General features: G+C 30.8%; 2 protein-coding genes across 2 annotated transcripts; one reads left to right on the top strand and one right to left on the bottom strand.

Annotated features, from left to right (window-relative positions):
• Nucleotides 1-3959: 3959 nt before the first annotated feature.
• LOC111480430 (exopolygalacturonase-like) lies at nucleotides 3960-5429 on the top strand. The gene is made up of 4 exons (XM_023125466.1): nucleotides 3960-4115; nucleotides 4186-4494; nucleotides 4583-5095; nucleotides 5176-5429. Exons 1-4 carry the CDS (start codon nucleotides 3960-3962, stop codon nucleotides 5401-5403), a joined length of 1206 nt encoding a protein of 401 aa, XP_022981234.1. The 3' UTR covers nucleotides 5404-5429.
• A 143-nt stretch (nucleotides 5430-5572) lies between these two features.
• Nucleotides 5573-9664, bottom strand: LOC111481021 (polyadenylate-binding protein-interacting protein 9-like). Its single transcript, XM_023126296.1, has 10 exons — nucleotides 8970-9664; nucleotides 7283-7396; nucleotides 7152-7199; nucleotides 6851-6923; nucleotides 6651-6763; nucleotides 6486-6545; nucleotides 6342-6389; nucleotides 6188-6256; nucleotides 5976-6037; nucleotides 5573-5886 (listed from the first exon to the last, which is right to left on the bottom strand). Exons 1-10 carry the CDS (start codon nucleotides 9231-9233, stop codon nucleotides 5820-5822), a joined length of 918 nt encoding a protein of 305 aa, XP_022982064.1. The 5' UTR covers nucleotides 9234-9664; the 3' UTR covers nucleotides 5573-5819.
• Nucleotides 9665-15579: the final 5915 nt, after the last annotated feature.

Below are 15579 nucleotides of genomic sequence, written 5' to 3'. Positions count from 1 at the left end.
TTTGGTTTGAACAGACCCACAAACCTTTAATTTAAACTTACGCTTTAGAAACATCTACACGACCTTTTGAATTAGTCAACTCAAGGAATCAATGTAATGTACGTGACACCTTTTTTTCTTTTTATCACTATATTCAAATAGATGAGAAATACATAAATGAACTGAGATCATATATCTGTATGAGGGTGATTATAACGATATAAACTTTATAGTTTAAAAAGTCTTCAAAAATTTATAGTTATTACTTATACCAACAAGATATATTATTCTTTTCAGTACCTTGATCCTACCAACTTCAAATTTAGGAATATATTAAAACGATTGGCGTACGTTTGTGAAGATAGTTTTTACTCTAATATCCAATTTATCTAAATATGAATTTGATGGAATTACATTTTCACTTCTAACCTTGCGAAGGTCTTAATTTGATAGAAGAAAGAAAATTGAAACTAGTTTGACTGAGGCAAAATTATTGGTTCAATTGTGGTCTCGGTTGGGAAATTATGGAAAGAAAAATACTTAGAAATTTTCAATTTTCAAATTTTATTTGTTAATTTCTTTCATTTCATTCTTCTAAGTTGCACGTTACATGTCGCTATTATTGGAGCTAAGTCGGAGAATGTATATGTCCTTACGAGATATTTGTCATATTCAAAATTACAATAATTTAATTATAGATATCCATTTTATTCGCGGAGTCTCAAGAAAGATATTTTCAATTTAGACAGGACGGGATGATGTTCATTCGTACTTAGCCCAATATATGTATATTAAAAATAAATTATTTAACTAAAAGTGGGTTGCAGATTCTTTTTAATGGCTCAAGGGATGCTGTAATATTAATTTATTAAGATTTTTTTTTATAATTTTTCAGTAAAAATTATATTGAAAAATCAAAACGTTATAATAAATATATTTTTAAAAATAATAATAAACAAAATAAAATTCATGAAAAATTCGACCTTCTTAAAAATAAATGAGAAATTTTGGGACCGGAAATAAAATAGGTGGCGAGAATGGGAATAGATAAGGCTCCCGTCCCTGCCGATCCATAGACATCTCTAGGTTTAATTTGAAAATTAAAATTAAAAAAAAAATGATATGTATACGTTGATTATTCAAAAAATAGAAAAGTATTTTTACTTTTATCTCAAAAAGTGGCTGAGATGAAGAATTTCTTATTTTATCCTTTATTTTGTATTATTTAATTTTACTTTATCTAAAAAGAAAAAAAATAAATAAAATTTACTGTGCTTCTTTTGACTTTTAGGCTTGCAATTATTGATTTAAATACTTACAATTCAAAAAGATAGTTAAAAATATGGACTGGATTTAATATTTGGGACTTGACTTTGAAGCCACATGGTTTATATTAATTAATTTATATATGGTAAAATCTCTTTTTCAAAAATTTATTTTTTAAATAAATATTCACGACCTAACTTTTAATCCTATTTAATTTTTTTTTGAAATATCATCTTCAAAATTAAAGAAGATTTTGCATAGTCATTGATCAGTAAGTAAGTAACTATGGATAGAGCGTTGGTTCGAGTTTACCTCAATTATTTATATCACACTACTTTTAGTTGAGTTAATCTCAATATTTGATGTCGTGTGACTCATCCCAACAATCAATATCATATAGTCTAGTTCGTATGAGCTGATATCTCAAACATTGATGTCTCATGACCGATTCAATGGTTATGCTATCTAGATTCATCGAATTTATCCTAACTATTGATGTCACATTATCCAAATAACTACTTACCTTAGTTAAAAATTGTCCCTCATTCAAATTTTAATTCTTTAAAATAAGAGAAATTATGAGAATACCATAAAATCAAATTGAAGAACGAGCCAATATAAGCCAAACTAGAATAAAAACCATTGGTTGATTCAATTGGACAAAATTGGTCCATCCAATTAAACTAATCAACTAACCCAATTAGTCAACTTAATCTTCCTCCTCTTGCAACAACCACGTTACCTCGGTTAATCCCCTTTTCACATCCTTTTTTTATGAATTAGAGTATTCTCGTTCGAATTGTTTTTAGTCAAAAGTGGTACGATAAAAAAAAAATTATGAATTTTAGAAAGAAGTTTTTGTAGGATGAAAGTCACGGCTAATTTAAAAAATGATCATAAGTTTATAATCAAATAATACTATTTCTCGAGTCATTTTGGAAAGTCCAAAGAAAAGTTATAAAAGCTTATGGTCAAAGTAGACAATATGATATCAAAGTTATGAAATCTTATGAAAGCTTACTAGGCTGCCCCCTCACGGTTTTCCATTCCTTTATGAAAATTACTATGCTGCCCCTACGATTTTTCCATTTTTTTAATCTTGATTTCTTAATTTCCATTCCTTTTGTAAAATTACTATACTGCCCCTCACGATTTTTCCATTTTTTAATCCTGATTTCTTAATTTCCATTCCTTTTATAAAATTACTATACTGCCCCTCACGATTTTTCAATTTTTTATCTTGATTTCTTAATTTCCATTCCTTTTATCAAAATTACTATACTGCCCCTCACGATTTTTCCATTTTTTAATCCTGATTTCTTAATTTCCATTCCCTTTATAAAAAATTACTATACTGCCCCTCACGATTTTTCTATTTTTTTATCCTGATTTCTTAATTTCCATTCCTTTTATAAATTTTATTCCCTTTTTCTCCCCCATTCTCTTTAAATTTAATATTTTTTTTGTTAATGTCATTATTAATGTTTAATACTATATATAAATAAAGTATAATACAAATTATATACGGACTTATCTTCATTTTGTAAAAATGGGTCCTTGCTTATCTTTAAATTTGAATTAAGATAAGAACGTAAATATTACGCCTATCGAATTAGAAATAAGTAATATATATATTAGAGTCTTGCAAATATAATAAGAGTTGTCTAATATTTATAATTAAAAAAATTAGGATCAAAATTTAGCGATTTTATAAGTTCAAGATATGAAATTCATATGCTAGGTTGGCAATTTTTTTAGACCCAACTAAACCGTTAAAGTTATAAATTATTTCAACTCAAATAACAGATAATGAACTTAATTCAAAATATTTAAGTTAGTTTAGGTTCGAAAAAGTTTAAACTAATGAGTTACAGTAATTTTAGCTATTCCTCGTAATTGTGAGCTTAAAATTTGTACAAAAGTCGTTCGAACAAAAAGCCTCTCTAAAAAAAGCATAATTAAAATAAAATATAACATGGTTAGATAAAAATAAATAAATAAATTTATTAATAAGTTAATAAATAAAATTTTATTTATTTATATATTGTTTTTTTTTTTAATAAATACATTTAATTTAAAGGTATAATAATAATAATTAAATAAATAAATGCAAAAAAAAAAAAAAAAAAAAAAAAAAAAAAAAAAAAAAAAAAAAAAAAAAAAAAAAAAAAAAAAAAAAAAAAAAAGTGAATATTATAAAATATCGTATTAATTATCGTATAAGAAAATAAGGAATAATATCCGCTGCATTACATGCCCTCCAAATTATCCGGTATGACAAAGCCCACAGTAACTCCCATCTTCACTCATCCACACCGTCAGATTCCTCATCTCCAGTGGGCCCTCATCGATCCAAAGGCCCATATTGTTGAATACCATAGACTCTACCTCAGGATCATTACTACAAAAAATATTTCAGATATAACCAATCAAATAAAGAAACTGAAACCAGCTTTGAAACTGATTCCAAATATGCAAACATTTCCAAGTTTGGACAATGAAGAAAAAATGGCTAAAAATTATTATTATTATTATTTTCTTAAAAATTTGGGCACTAAATCCTTCATCTTTATTTCTAATATATTTATGAAAAAAAAAAAAAACATTTTAATTGAGGAATGTTAGCAAACTTGGTAACTTTATTGATCATTATATATAATAATTGTAATGAAAATGTGAAAACAAATCAAATCCATTTCAGAGAAGAAGAAGAAATGGGGTTGAAGAAATGTGGCGTTGTTCGGGGTTTGTCGGTTGTTTTCTTCTTGTTCTTGTTTTCCATTACAAAAGGAGTTCGAGTTGGCAGATCTAAAGTCTTCAATGTTGTTCGTTATGGAGCTATCCCGGACGGAACAACGGATAACTCCGAGGTATGTCGGTTCAAAATTCAAGTCGTAGGTCATGTGTGTTGGGTCTAAACAGTGTTGTTGTTTTTTTTAGGCATTTTTAGAAGCATGGAAGGATGCGTGTGAATGGAAGGGGAGGGGAAGGGTATATGTCCCAAAAGGTACATTCAAGTTGAGAAGTGTGCTGTTTTTGGGGCCATGTGAAGGGCAAATGGCCTTTGTGATTAAGGGCATTTTAAAGGCTCCGACCGACATGTCTTTTCTCGCGTCCGACAGTTGGATGAACTTTCGATATGTCGATCAGTTGACTGTCAGTGGAGGTGGTTCATTGGATGGTGAAGGATCTGTGGCTTGGCCACGAAACGAGTGCAAGAAAAACCCTAATTGCCAATCTCTTCCTACGGTCAGTTTTCTTCTCATTCCCATTCCCATTTACATCTTTTTTTTCTTTACCAATCTCGTAAATCTATTAACGTTTTGTTGTTTTTCAGACGATGAGATTCGATTTTATAACGAACTCGAAAGTTCATCACGTGCACTCGACCAATAGCAAGAACAATCATTTCTTGCTCTTTGGATGTAGCAAGATGAACATTACGAAGATTCGTATTTCTGCTCCTAGTGAGAGTCCTAACACGGATGGGATTAAGATTGGAAATTCTAATAATATTGATATTACAAACTCTATTATTGGTACCGGTGATGATTGCATTTCAATACTCTCCGGAAGCAATGATATCTATGTTTCGAACGTCGTTTGTGGCCCAGGACATGGTATTAGCATTGGAAGCTTGGGAAAGTATGACAAAGAGGATGTTTCGGGGATCACAATGAGGAATTGCACTTTTAAGAACACGACTGATGGTGTGAGAATCAAGACATGGGCTACATCTTCAAATGTAAATGCTTATAACATACACTACGAAGATATTTTCATGAATGAGGTTGGAAACCCCATCATTATTGATCAACAATATTGCCCTGTTCCTCCATGCGACCAACGGGTAAGAATCATAATAGATATGTCGATTCCTTATTGTATGCAACGTTGTTCTTTATTGTATGCAACGCTTTGTTGTGTTAGATGTCATCAGGGGTGCAAATAAGCAACGTGACGTTCAAAAACATATGGGGAAGTAGCAAATCAGCCTCAGCAGTGACATTGAGATGCAGTAAAACCAGGCCATGCAAGGACATAGTGCTTGAGGACATCTATCTCAAAAGCTCTCCAAAAGTAGGGCAAATTTTTTCTTCTTGCTCTAATGTTTATGGCTTCTCTTATGGCTATCAAAGCCCTCGTCCTTGCTTGTAACTCCCTACATAATTTACCGACTTTTGTTATCTTTTCCCCATGTTAAATTGCTCCACCGAAGTGTTAGATAGAATCTAAACGATACCCTTTCTTAAAGATTAAAGGATTTAATAAACTTTTAATCTCTTGATTGATGTCTCTGTTCAAACAACATAAAACTCGAGAGATAGAAAGTAATGCATAATATAGTACCATCTCCAACAACATTAACATTAACTAGTAGCGATTGAAAGAAAAAAACTAAGAACTTGTCGGGGAGGGAAATAATTGTCAAAGATTGGAACTCAGCCAAATGAACTATAATTGAAGAAGATTTATAAACAAGTTCAGCAAAGAAACTAGCCAACTTCTCAACACTTGGGATAATTCATACATTGTCTGAATTTCATCCACTGATATCGGAGAATATTTGCCTTCTAAGATGGCTTAATGCTTCCCGGGCGAGTAACTCGTGGCCTAACAGGCGTCTTCGAAGGACTTACCCTACAAAATTTCACAAAAAAATATGTATCTGAACTAATGTAGGGACATATTTAGAAAGTGAGAGGGTGTTAGCAGTAAAGAAACCATACCTGATTGGCTGAGTACCCAAGATCATGCCACTACAGTTGAGGGCTTGAAGAGCAGTCTCTGCCTGCTCATGGAAACAAACAGAGATATTCTTACAAAACATGAAGACAATTGCTTTATGTAATGTTCTAAGGTTCATACTGATCTTCTTTATCAATAAAAACTGGCATAAGACGAGACGTACTTAGTACAATGCGTTAGAGAAAAAGATTACCATAGCAAACTCGACAAAAGCAATACGGGTCGAATGCAACTGATCACCCAACAACCTCAAGCGAGTTACCTAAATTCAAAAGGAAGATTTTCTTGTCAATAACAGTCGGTTAAAATCGTCGAAAAAACGAATATGCTGTCTGTTTATATCTTACCTCACCACAAGATGTTTCAAAGAAATTCTTAACTTCAATCTGAGATACCTATAAACAAAAAAACAAAACAAGATTAAAGATTTTAAATCCCATCAGTTCAACATTGTTCCATTCCATTTGAAACACTTTAGTAAGTAATAGCACCTTCTTATCTATATTTGTGCAGTAGATAGTCCTGGTACACATATCCCATTCATCATTTGACTGTCACAACAGAAATTTTGTAGGGAGCATAAATATATATATATATATATGTATGTATACATATATGTATATATCCATATAGGAAGAGAAAGGATAACACCGTACCTTGGGAAGAAAGGTAGGATTCACAGGAAGAATGGCAGTTTTTGAAGGCAATACCTTAATTGGATACGACCCTACCATCGTCCCGCTCAGCCCTGTGGCTGCTCTAGCACTAGCTGTTCCCAAAACATTCCAGGTGGCATGTAAGATCAAACTACATCTCTCTCCTTGGAAAGGATTTCAAGGTGCAAAGATCAACTTACGCTCATTAGCGAACTCCACAAAAGCGAAACGAAGAACTGAATGGGGGTCACCACAAATTCGGCAATCATTAACCTATAAAAGAATAGCTATCATCCCATGGCCAATATAAATTAAACAAAAAACCATGTCTTTTCATTAAGAAGAATGCAAATAAGACGATAGTTACGAGTTGAAAGCCAGAACCGAGTCCAGTGGCAACCCACCTCGACATCCCCGTTTAAAAACATCAATCAACTACATTCACTCTAGACTTCCACCCTCCCGACAAAATGACAGAACCCGAAGAATGAGTATACTTACATATCCACAATACTCCCTGAATACCTTGGCAAGCTCCTCTTCAGAGACCTAGATAAGAAACAAGCTTTCAATTTCAAAATTATCTCAATGCATCATAATAAACTCTAGGCTTATAAAGATATGATACTCACATCCTTATCAATATCAGAGACATAAACAGTCCTCATTACACTTTCCTCTTGCTGAGCTCTGATAGATCTATTATTCATTCTTCTTCTCCCCTGGTTATTATTGTCATTTCTTCTCTGAAGAATGAAGCGAGAAGGAAGCCCGTAAAAACATAGCATAGAACAAGTACAAGAAATGAAATTTTATCCTGACAAGAATTTATAAAAGCATCCCAACTATATCCAGTCGAATAGACACAACTAAGATGCAACGCTTATTTTACTGAATATTCTCGGCATGTTACAGGCGGCTACCCATATGTTTCATTCCAATATGGCTATATCTTTTGTATTTAACCACAGATAATCTCAACATAGTCAATAATGAGCGTACGAGAATCACAAAAATGAACTGTCCTAGTCATTATTGTTCGATCAATCAACGAGCTACAATCTAGACAAACATTTTCATACTATTTTAGTACTTAACAACACTGAAGTAATCGAGGTAACTTATGTAGAAGATAGGCTAATAATCCAAGTTCAAGTGCCCAGCACAAACCTTGAGTGAAATTTATCGGTCTTAAGATCCTAATACTAGACACAAGAAAACTAAAACATGGTAGAGCCAAGAACGTAAGACAATATGATGAAGCATGTATTTTGATTATTTCTTAGGATTGAGGCGGATAATAATATAGTTACAGTTATCGTTCCAAGTAAGCTCAAGACAGTCGGGACGTGGGAATCTAAAGTATTAAATGAGAACATCCCCATTGATTATTATTTTGCATCAATGTTCTTCAATACATGTATGAAGAAATTCTTGTTGTTTAAGTAAATTCGCAAGGAATGGGAGTAGACCAGGGTGTATCAGTAACAAACAGAAAGTAACATAAAAGCATATGGATCTCTTGATAAATTCTTGAAGTTATGGGAAAAGAAGTAAGAATCGATATATCATTCACAAAAATAAAAGACTTGTAGCAACATAAACAGATAATGACGAGTTATCATTATACCAAACAGATGGGAGGTGATTTAATAGATAATTGGAAGGTGAATCAGACAAATCAAAACAGGAATGGCCAGTATTATCAAGAATCCGAACCATAAAATTCTCGTTCGGAGATGTGAACCGAGTTCAATGTGATGGAAAACTATAGCAGTCAATTACATGATATGATTCCTAAAAATTGCAGTACAATTCAGTTGTTATGGGAAGTGATCAACACACACAGATTGCTAAAATAATTTTCAGGGTCAAGAACAGTAAATAATACCAATAGCACAGTGAACAATTCCAATTACTCAATTAGGAAAAATTCCCATCACAAGAGTGAATTTCACCACATTAAAAACATACATACATTAACTTGGAATCAATCAGTAAGAACAAACAATCCCTGATGAAGCAAAAAGTTTAATTCAATCCAATTCTGGCAATGAAACTATGGATTGAATTTAGACATCCTCAATAATTTCCAGTGTCAAGAGACATTAAATAAATCAAATAACACAATGATCCTTTCCAGGAATTTGATCCAGACACCCCAGAGCAAAATTCATCACATTAAAACACACACACATAAACTCAAAATCAATCAACAAGAACACAAACAATCCCAGATCAAACAGAATCACAGATTGTTGTTTAGAATCACAAGCTCTAAATAAGAACAAAAAAAAGCAGATCAAAATAAAAGAATACCCTGCGATCGTTATCATTGTGCAACAGTTGATCGGCGGGCTGAAAGTTTTTCATGGAGGATCGATTATAGTTGTGATAATAAAACTGAAAATCTGGGCGATCATGATGAGAGTAAGAGGAAGGAAAGAACTCCTTAGCCAAAGGGTTCAAATTGCTAAACATTTCAGCAAGCTTAAGAGCATCAAATTCTGATTTGGGTTTCATCTCCGGATCAAAATTCTTGGCAGCCGCTACCTCACTGGAATCCTCAGCAACCACAGCCATAGAATCAACACCCAGATGCCAAAAAACCGAATTGAAAACAGAAATGTAAAGTATATATGTATATGTTAATGTAATATACAAAGTATAAAGTAAATTAGCAAACAAAATTGAAGTGGAGAAGGTCTCTCAGTCCATCCGTAAATTCCCACCACTCGGATAAACTCCAATTGGGATTCCACAGGAAAGCATTAAAAGAAAGTATAAAGAGAACCCATTTGAGAGAGGCCAGAAATGGAGGGAGGTGAAGCAAAAAGAAAGGATTTTTTAAAAGAAAAACAGAGAACGTGATCTAGGGCTCTTGATGGAATGATCGAGAAAAGGAATTGGGATTTGGGTTTCGCCTATTAACGCCAAACTCTCGTAGGGTTTATTCCTCTTCGGATTTGGATCGCTCTTAAAAGTTAGTGAAGAGATGTGTTTCTCCCCCCCCTTTTTGCCGCCGTCCGTTTCTTATTAAAAACCATTAAAAATTAATAAATTTTCATTTATTTCAAGTTGACTTCGGACAATTTTTTTTTAGTGTTACATAAATTCATTATAATTAATAGTTATGTTATTAAAAATATCTTTCAACTTTTTCTTTTATTTTAAAAAATATTATTATTCTTTTCAAATTTATCTTTTCTTTCCTAAATATTCTTATTCTTTTAAATATATTAAAATAATAGGTAAAGAATCCTTCTATTATTTCTCCAAAATGGAAATTTATTTTTTTTAATGTCTAGTAAATTTATTATTATTCAAAACATATTTCAACTTTATCTTTTATTTAAAAAGTAATAGATTCTTTCCAAATTTATCCTTTTATTTTTTAAAAACATTATTTGAAGAATTCACGTGATAATGATTTAAAATAATGTTCAAATTTCACAATATTCTAATAATTTTGAAAATATCAAAAATAGATTTTTTTTTTTTCCCGATGTTAGTGGTTTTTTTTATATATAAATAATTTGAAAAAAAATAACTTTTTCCATTAAAAATATTGAAAATTTTTCTAAATGGGTTTGGAGACCATTTTTTTACGACTGTCATTTTCATCTCAAATCACTTGCTCTCATCTTATCTTGGTTGTTGGTATGAAGTTCTTTCTCGAATAGGATTTTTATGAACAATATTGTGACTATATGATTCATGAGGGACTGTCTTGGTGAGATGTTCATTATTGTAGACGAATGGTCAATTATTTTCAATAGAAGCTTGATCTTACTCGAACCCACTTAAATTCTATCACATGTTGGGTGAGTCCTTGCACCAATGAATGATTGTCAGTTATCTTCTTATGGGGTTTAGTCTCGCAACATGGACCCGTATAGACATCACCAAAAGTTAATACAGTTAATGAGATATGTCAATTGTCTAACCTGTTTTAAAAAGAAGGTTTTAAAAGATTAGTTCCCACGTGTTTTATGAAGTTTAAAATCACGTTATATGCGTGAGCATAGCCTCCAACAATTTTTCTCCAAGTAAATTACAAAATGTTGGCCGTGTCATAGTTTTTTTCTTATTATTATTATTAACAACTTATTTTAGTTTAGATTCAGATGCTAATTTTAATTTTTCTTATACATATTTAGCAAATTTTCATTTAATCCTTTTTAAAATAGTTTTTGAATAAATAAGTTATTTTTTCAAAAATAGGTTTTAAATTAATCCCATTGTTTTAAATACTTTTTATTTATAAAATAAAAATTAAAAAAAAAACGTGTTAATTCCTCATTTTAAGTCATCAAATTTTGAAAGTGATTAATATTAGTTATATACAAAAATTGAATGAAATATGAAAACAATAAAATATTAATTTGCAGAAACTTACTCTAAAAAATAATATATTGATGGGCCTTAATGAGCTTACCACATAGGCCCCTTACTATATATAATTATTATAATGATGCTTGTGGTCGAAAATATAAATATAGTGTATTTTTTATTTTTAGACTGGACAGTAATTTTAATTTCGGCCGAGGGGTAATTTTGTCCATTCATTTTTTTAATATTTTGTTTTGTCATTTTAAAAAGATAGGTTTTCTTTTTTCTTTTTTCTTTTTTCTTTTTTCTTTTTATGAAATCTCTCTTATTTTATTTGTTCTTAAATTTTAAAAAATAAATAAATGTAATAAATATTAGAAAAAAAAATTAAAATTTTCTCGCATTTTTAACATTTACTCTACCCTTTTCATTGGCATCAATTTAAGTTTCATTAAGATTTAGATTAATTGTGGAATAATTTTTACAAATAAAATAAAAAATAATAATTCGAACAAAAAGTTTGATTTGGAAAATAATAATTTGATGTGCATGTGATTCCGACGGTGTCATACCATTCTAGTCACTATGTTCTTCAACAATCAATCATCACGGGCCATGTCATATTGGTATCACTGCAAACCAAATTTGCTTCCCTAAACAGCCTTAATTTTAAATACCCAACTGTTCGACTAAACCAATTTCAAATACAGACACAACAAATAATCAAAGCTTATACGAGTTTCTAACCATGGACAAGATGAAATCCCGGGAATTAGGATTAATCAAATTTAAAATTTTTGTGTCACATTTTTTTTTTCTTCATTATGGACAAAAATTGGTGCTCCAAATAATATATAAAAAGATGTGCCAAACAATCCACGTGAAAATGATTTTATTTTTGTCCAACACACAACAAAATTAAGGTCAAGGTCAAACTAATCTCTCTTCTATTTGACACGTGTCATGGCTTGAAGGTAGTGGACCCAAAAAAATGGGTAATGTTAATAAGGGCCCACCATTTCATTTCATTTGAAGCCCACTTGGCCCATAATGTTGTAATGGCTTATCCCAACCCCCAATTATATGGGAACAACTTTATCATCTCTTTCTCTCATTTGTCACTATTTCAAAGACTAAGAACATTGCTTCCTTTTCTTATTGTTTGACTCGTTCTTTAACTCGTCTCTTTTCGACCCCTCAACTCGTCCCGACTTGTTCAACTTTCGTTGTGCCGAATGTTTGTCCCTTCCTTGTCATACTTTTTTAGTTCTTGTCGTTTAGTTGCTTTTTCAAGATTTTTTTTTTTAATGATATATTATTGAAATGATATGCATGTACTTCCACCAATATGAACATAACTCAACTGACATAAAATACTTACTCTTAACTAAATTCTTATTGTCAAGTTTTGAAAGATTTTCAAGAGCCCATGTTGTAACAATCTTGTTATAGTTTAACTTTTGGGTATAACTTTAATTTGAACAAGAAATGTTCATAGGGGCTGGAGAGGTGGCAGATTAATTTCCATTTTAAACACGTTAGAGAGAAGGAATGAATGAGTAATGAAAGGTACGATGATTGTGAAATGTCTTTTACCCGACCACACATGTCGATATCAGTGCTAACTTGTTCGGCTCTCATTTGATTTTCTCAAAGAAGAAAAAAAGAATCTAAATTCCTATTTTGTTTTGAGAAAGTTTAAAAAAAAAAAAAAAAAAAAAAAACCTTTTTGTTGAAAAGGTCTCAATTTAAGTGGGTTAGAAAGAAATCATTTCAGATAACCTAACTATCATTAAACCGATAATTGTATAAGTTAAGCCTCTGTAACTTTTTTAACGGATTATGAGTATCTAAAGTTTGATTTAATGTCTTTCTTTGTCCGAAATTATGATGCGTGAAAATCTGACCTTTAGCAACGGCAGGAGTCTTTCTTAGTGCAATACCTGAAACTGCCATTAAAGCGTGCGAGCCCCTAGCTACTAAAGTTGCGAGATTGAAAGGTCCGAAGGACTAAGCTTCACCCAGTATGCAACTCGGGAAAAGATTTTGATGGAATGTCCTACTCCTACCCGAGCTTTCCGATTAGAGTAGAATTAATTGAATTAATCTGGTAGAAGACTTGGGTTAAATGCATGCACCCAAAGTAGAATTAATTGAATTAATCTTGAGAATCGTAGCGGCTACAAGTTGAGTATTGAGAGAGGTGAGTTAGTTGGGAAACCGTCGGCAGTTTTTTCAGGTAAAGTTAGTTTGTCGCATTAATGTTCTTGTGTTTTGTGTTTGTTCCACAAATAATAATTAAGGATCAATCTTGGGATGCCAAAATAACTTGTAAACCATGTGCAATCATGTGCACATCTTCATTATATTCACAATTCAAATATTCAAAAGTACCGCAAATCTTCCTCTCAATCTTACTCGCCTTTATTTATTTACGTCACATCTAAGTAAAAGAACATGTTGGTGAATAAATCGAGACCGTGTGTAACGGCAGTTAGTAAAATAATAATAAATTGAATAAGATATTATGCAAACTCTTTCCCTTCGTAGTGTTCAGTAAGGGTTTGTGAGTCCACATAGTGGGACCTATGCTCACACGTCACGTACTACACATCCAACCTTGACCGAACAAGAAAACTACCTAAGATCATGTTATGATATGTTAAAAGGATAGGTTATATCATTTTGCATGTGTTTGCATCTTCTGACCTAGAAGGGTTATTTACGGATTATTTCTTAAAATAATTATAGTCATTGTTTTAATTTTTTTTCTTTATTTTATTTATATTTAAATTTTTTAAAAAAGACAAAACATAGTGGAAGAACCCAAGTTTGTTTATGGGAATGATCTTCACCTTAGAAACAGTTCAAGTCAAGTAAGTAACTATAGTCATGATCTAGATTCCAATGATGGACGTGATTTTAAAACTTATTTTATAAACAAAAATTGATAATTAAAAAAAAAAAAGAAATAAAAGAACGTCGAACATGGTATTAGTTTAAGAAAGTAGATAATGATTTAAACGCAATGATATAATAATAAACTTCATTCAAATTTCTTCGTTAACAAGTAATGGTGTTAATAATTAAAAACGATGAATTTCAACGTTATTATTTAGATTATTAATATTAATTGGTTTAAATTTAGGTGTTGTGGATGAGGAAGATGTCCTTAAATCATGTGAGGTCTCATGTCTCCCCTTGTATTAAGGGTAAGCTCACTTGGGATTCCACATTTTGGCCCCATAATTTATGCTGCCAAACAAAGTTTGATGATATAAAAACTTTATATTATATAATCCAAAATAAAGAAATTTGAAACATGTATGGTTTTGTTGGGTTTGGTGTGTGAAATGGGTATATAAAAATAAGTTAATAAGATTATAAGTATAATTAATTTAGGATAATCACGTGGTAGATTATTGTTTATGTGGGATTTTAATTCATCATATAATTGCAACAATAATTATGGTTTCCTCCATGATGAGCATCCACTTGGGTTGTTCCAACAATCATATGGAGAGATTAAAAATTTAACTCTAAACATTATTTAATCTAATTCTCTAACACAATACAATTTTTATTTTTTTAAATTATAATATATATATATATACATACATACATGTGTATGTATGTATGTAGAGAGAGAAGGTGTGAAACCCTAATTATTGTTGAAATTTTTAATCACCAGAGGAAAAGAAAATATTCGATTTTCAGGAAATGAGATCTTCTGCAAAATAATAAATAAATAAATAAAATTATTTGTTTAAGGTGACCATCAGCATAGATTATTACTTTGTTGGAGAGGTCTCATTTTTATAAGCATTTGTTTTTAAAATTTTATATTCGATTAACTAACAAATTTATTTATTCTAAAACTTTCGGGTGTTGAAGAGGAATCAATCATAAACGGGAGAGACATACACTCAGAGCCAATTCGTATAAAGGCACTACAGTTAAACCGATCGCGAAAAGGGAGACCACGTAGTTTTAACACAGATAATTACCAAATCAATTTAAAATTAATTTTAAGGATAAAAAATAAAAGATTCAATGATCGAGAAACATAATCTCAATTATTTATATAAAGTTTGTTGAAATTTTCAATATTATGTGGTGAATGAGACCCAAGTTAATTAATTTTTTTTTTTAGAAAAATATCCTCCGTTAGATATGCTTAATAAAATATTATGATTATTAAAAAGATTTAGTGTATTAAAATAGATATAAATTAAAATTTCAGGTAAATAAGTGTTCAAACGCTATATATTAAAATATTATAATTAGCTTTACCTATCAATTTTAAATTTTAAATTTTAAATAAAATAGTTTAGAGTTTTTATTAATATAACTCTCAAACTTTAGAAATATAAATTTATTTATTTTTTGTTAAAATATATAATTTAGAAATGTCTGTTAAGTTGGCGGCAGGCAAGCGCGTGGGATATTTTTTTTTTTTTTCTTTTTAGTTTTGTTTTTTGTTTTTTTTCCATTTGACGGTGACGCTTTTTCTCACTGCCAACCACCAACTGCCACGCGTGCGGTTTTTCAGACGCTTATTGAGGCCACAACGCGGGTTTTTTTTTTTTCACTTTTT

Source organism: Cucurbita maxima, unplaced genomic scaffold, assembly GCF_002738345.1.
Source record: "Cucurbita maxima cultivar Rimu unplaced genomic scaffold, Cmax_1.0 Cma_Scf00001, whole genome shotgun sequence".
In the NCBI taxonomy this organism is placed as follows: Eukaryota; Viridiplantae; Streptophyta; class Magnoliopsida; order Cucurbitales; family Cucurbitaceae; genus Cucurbita; species Cucurbita maxima.
Note: the sequence above shows the minus strand (reverse complement) of the source record. Positions and strands in the feature narration are given on the sequence as shown.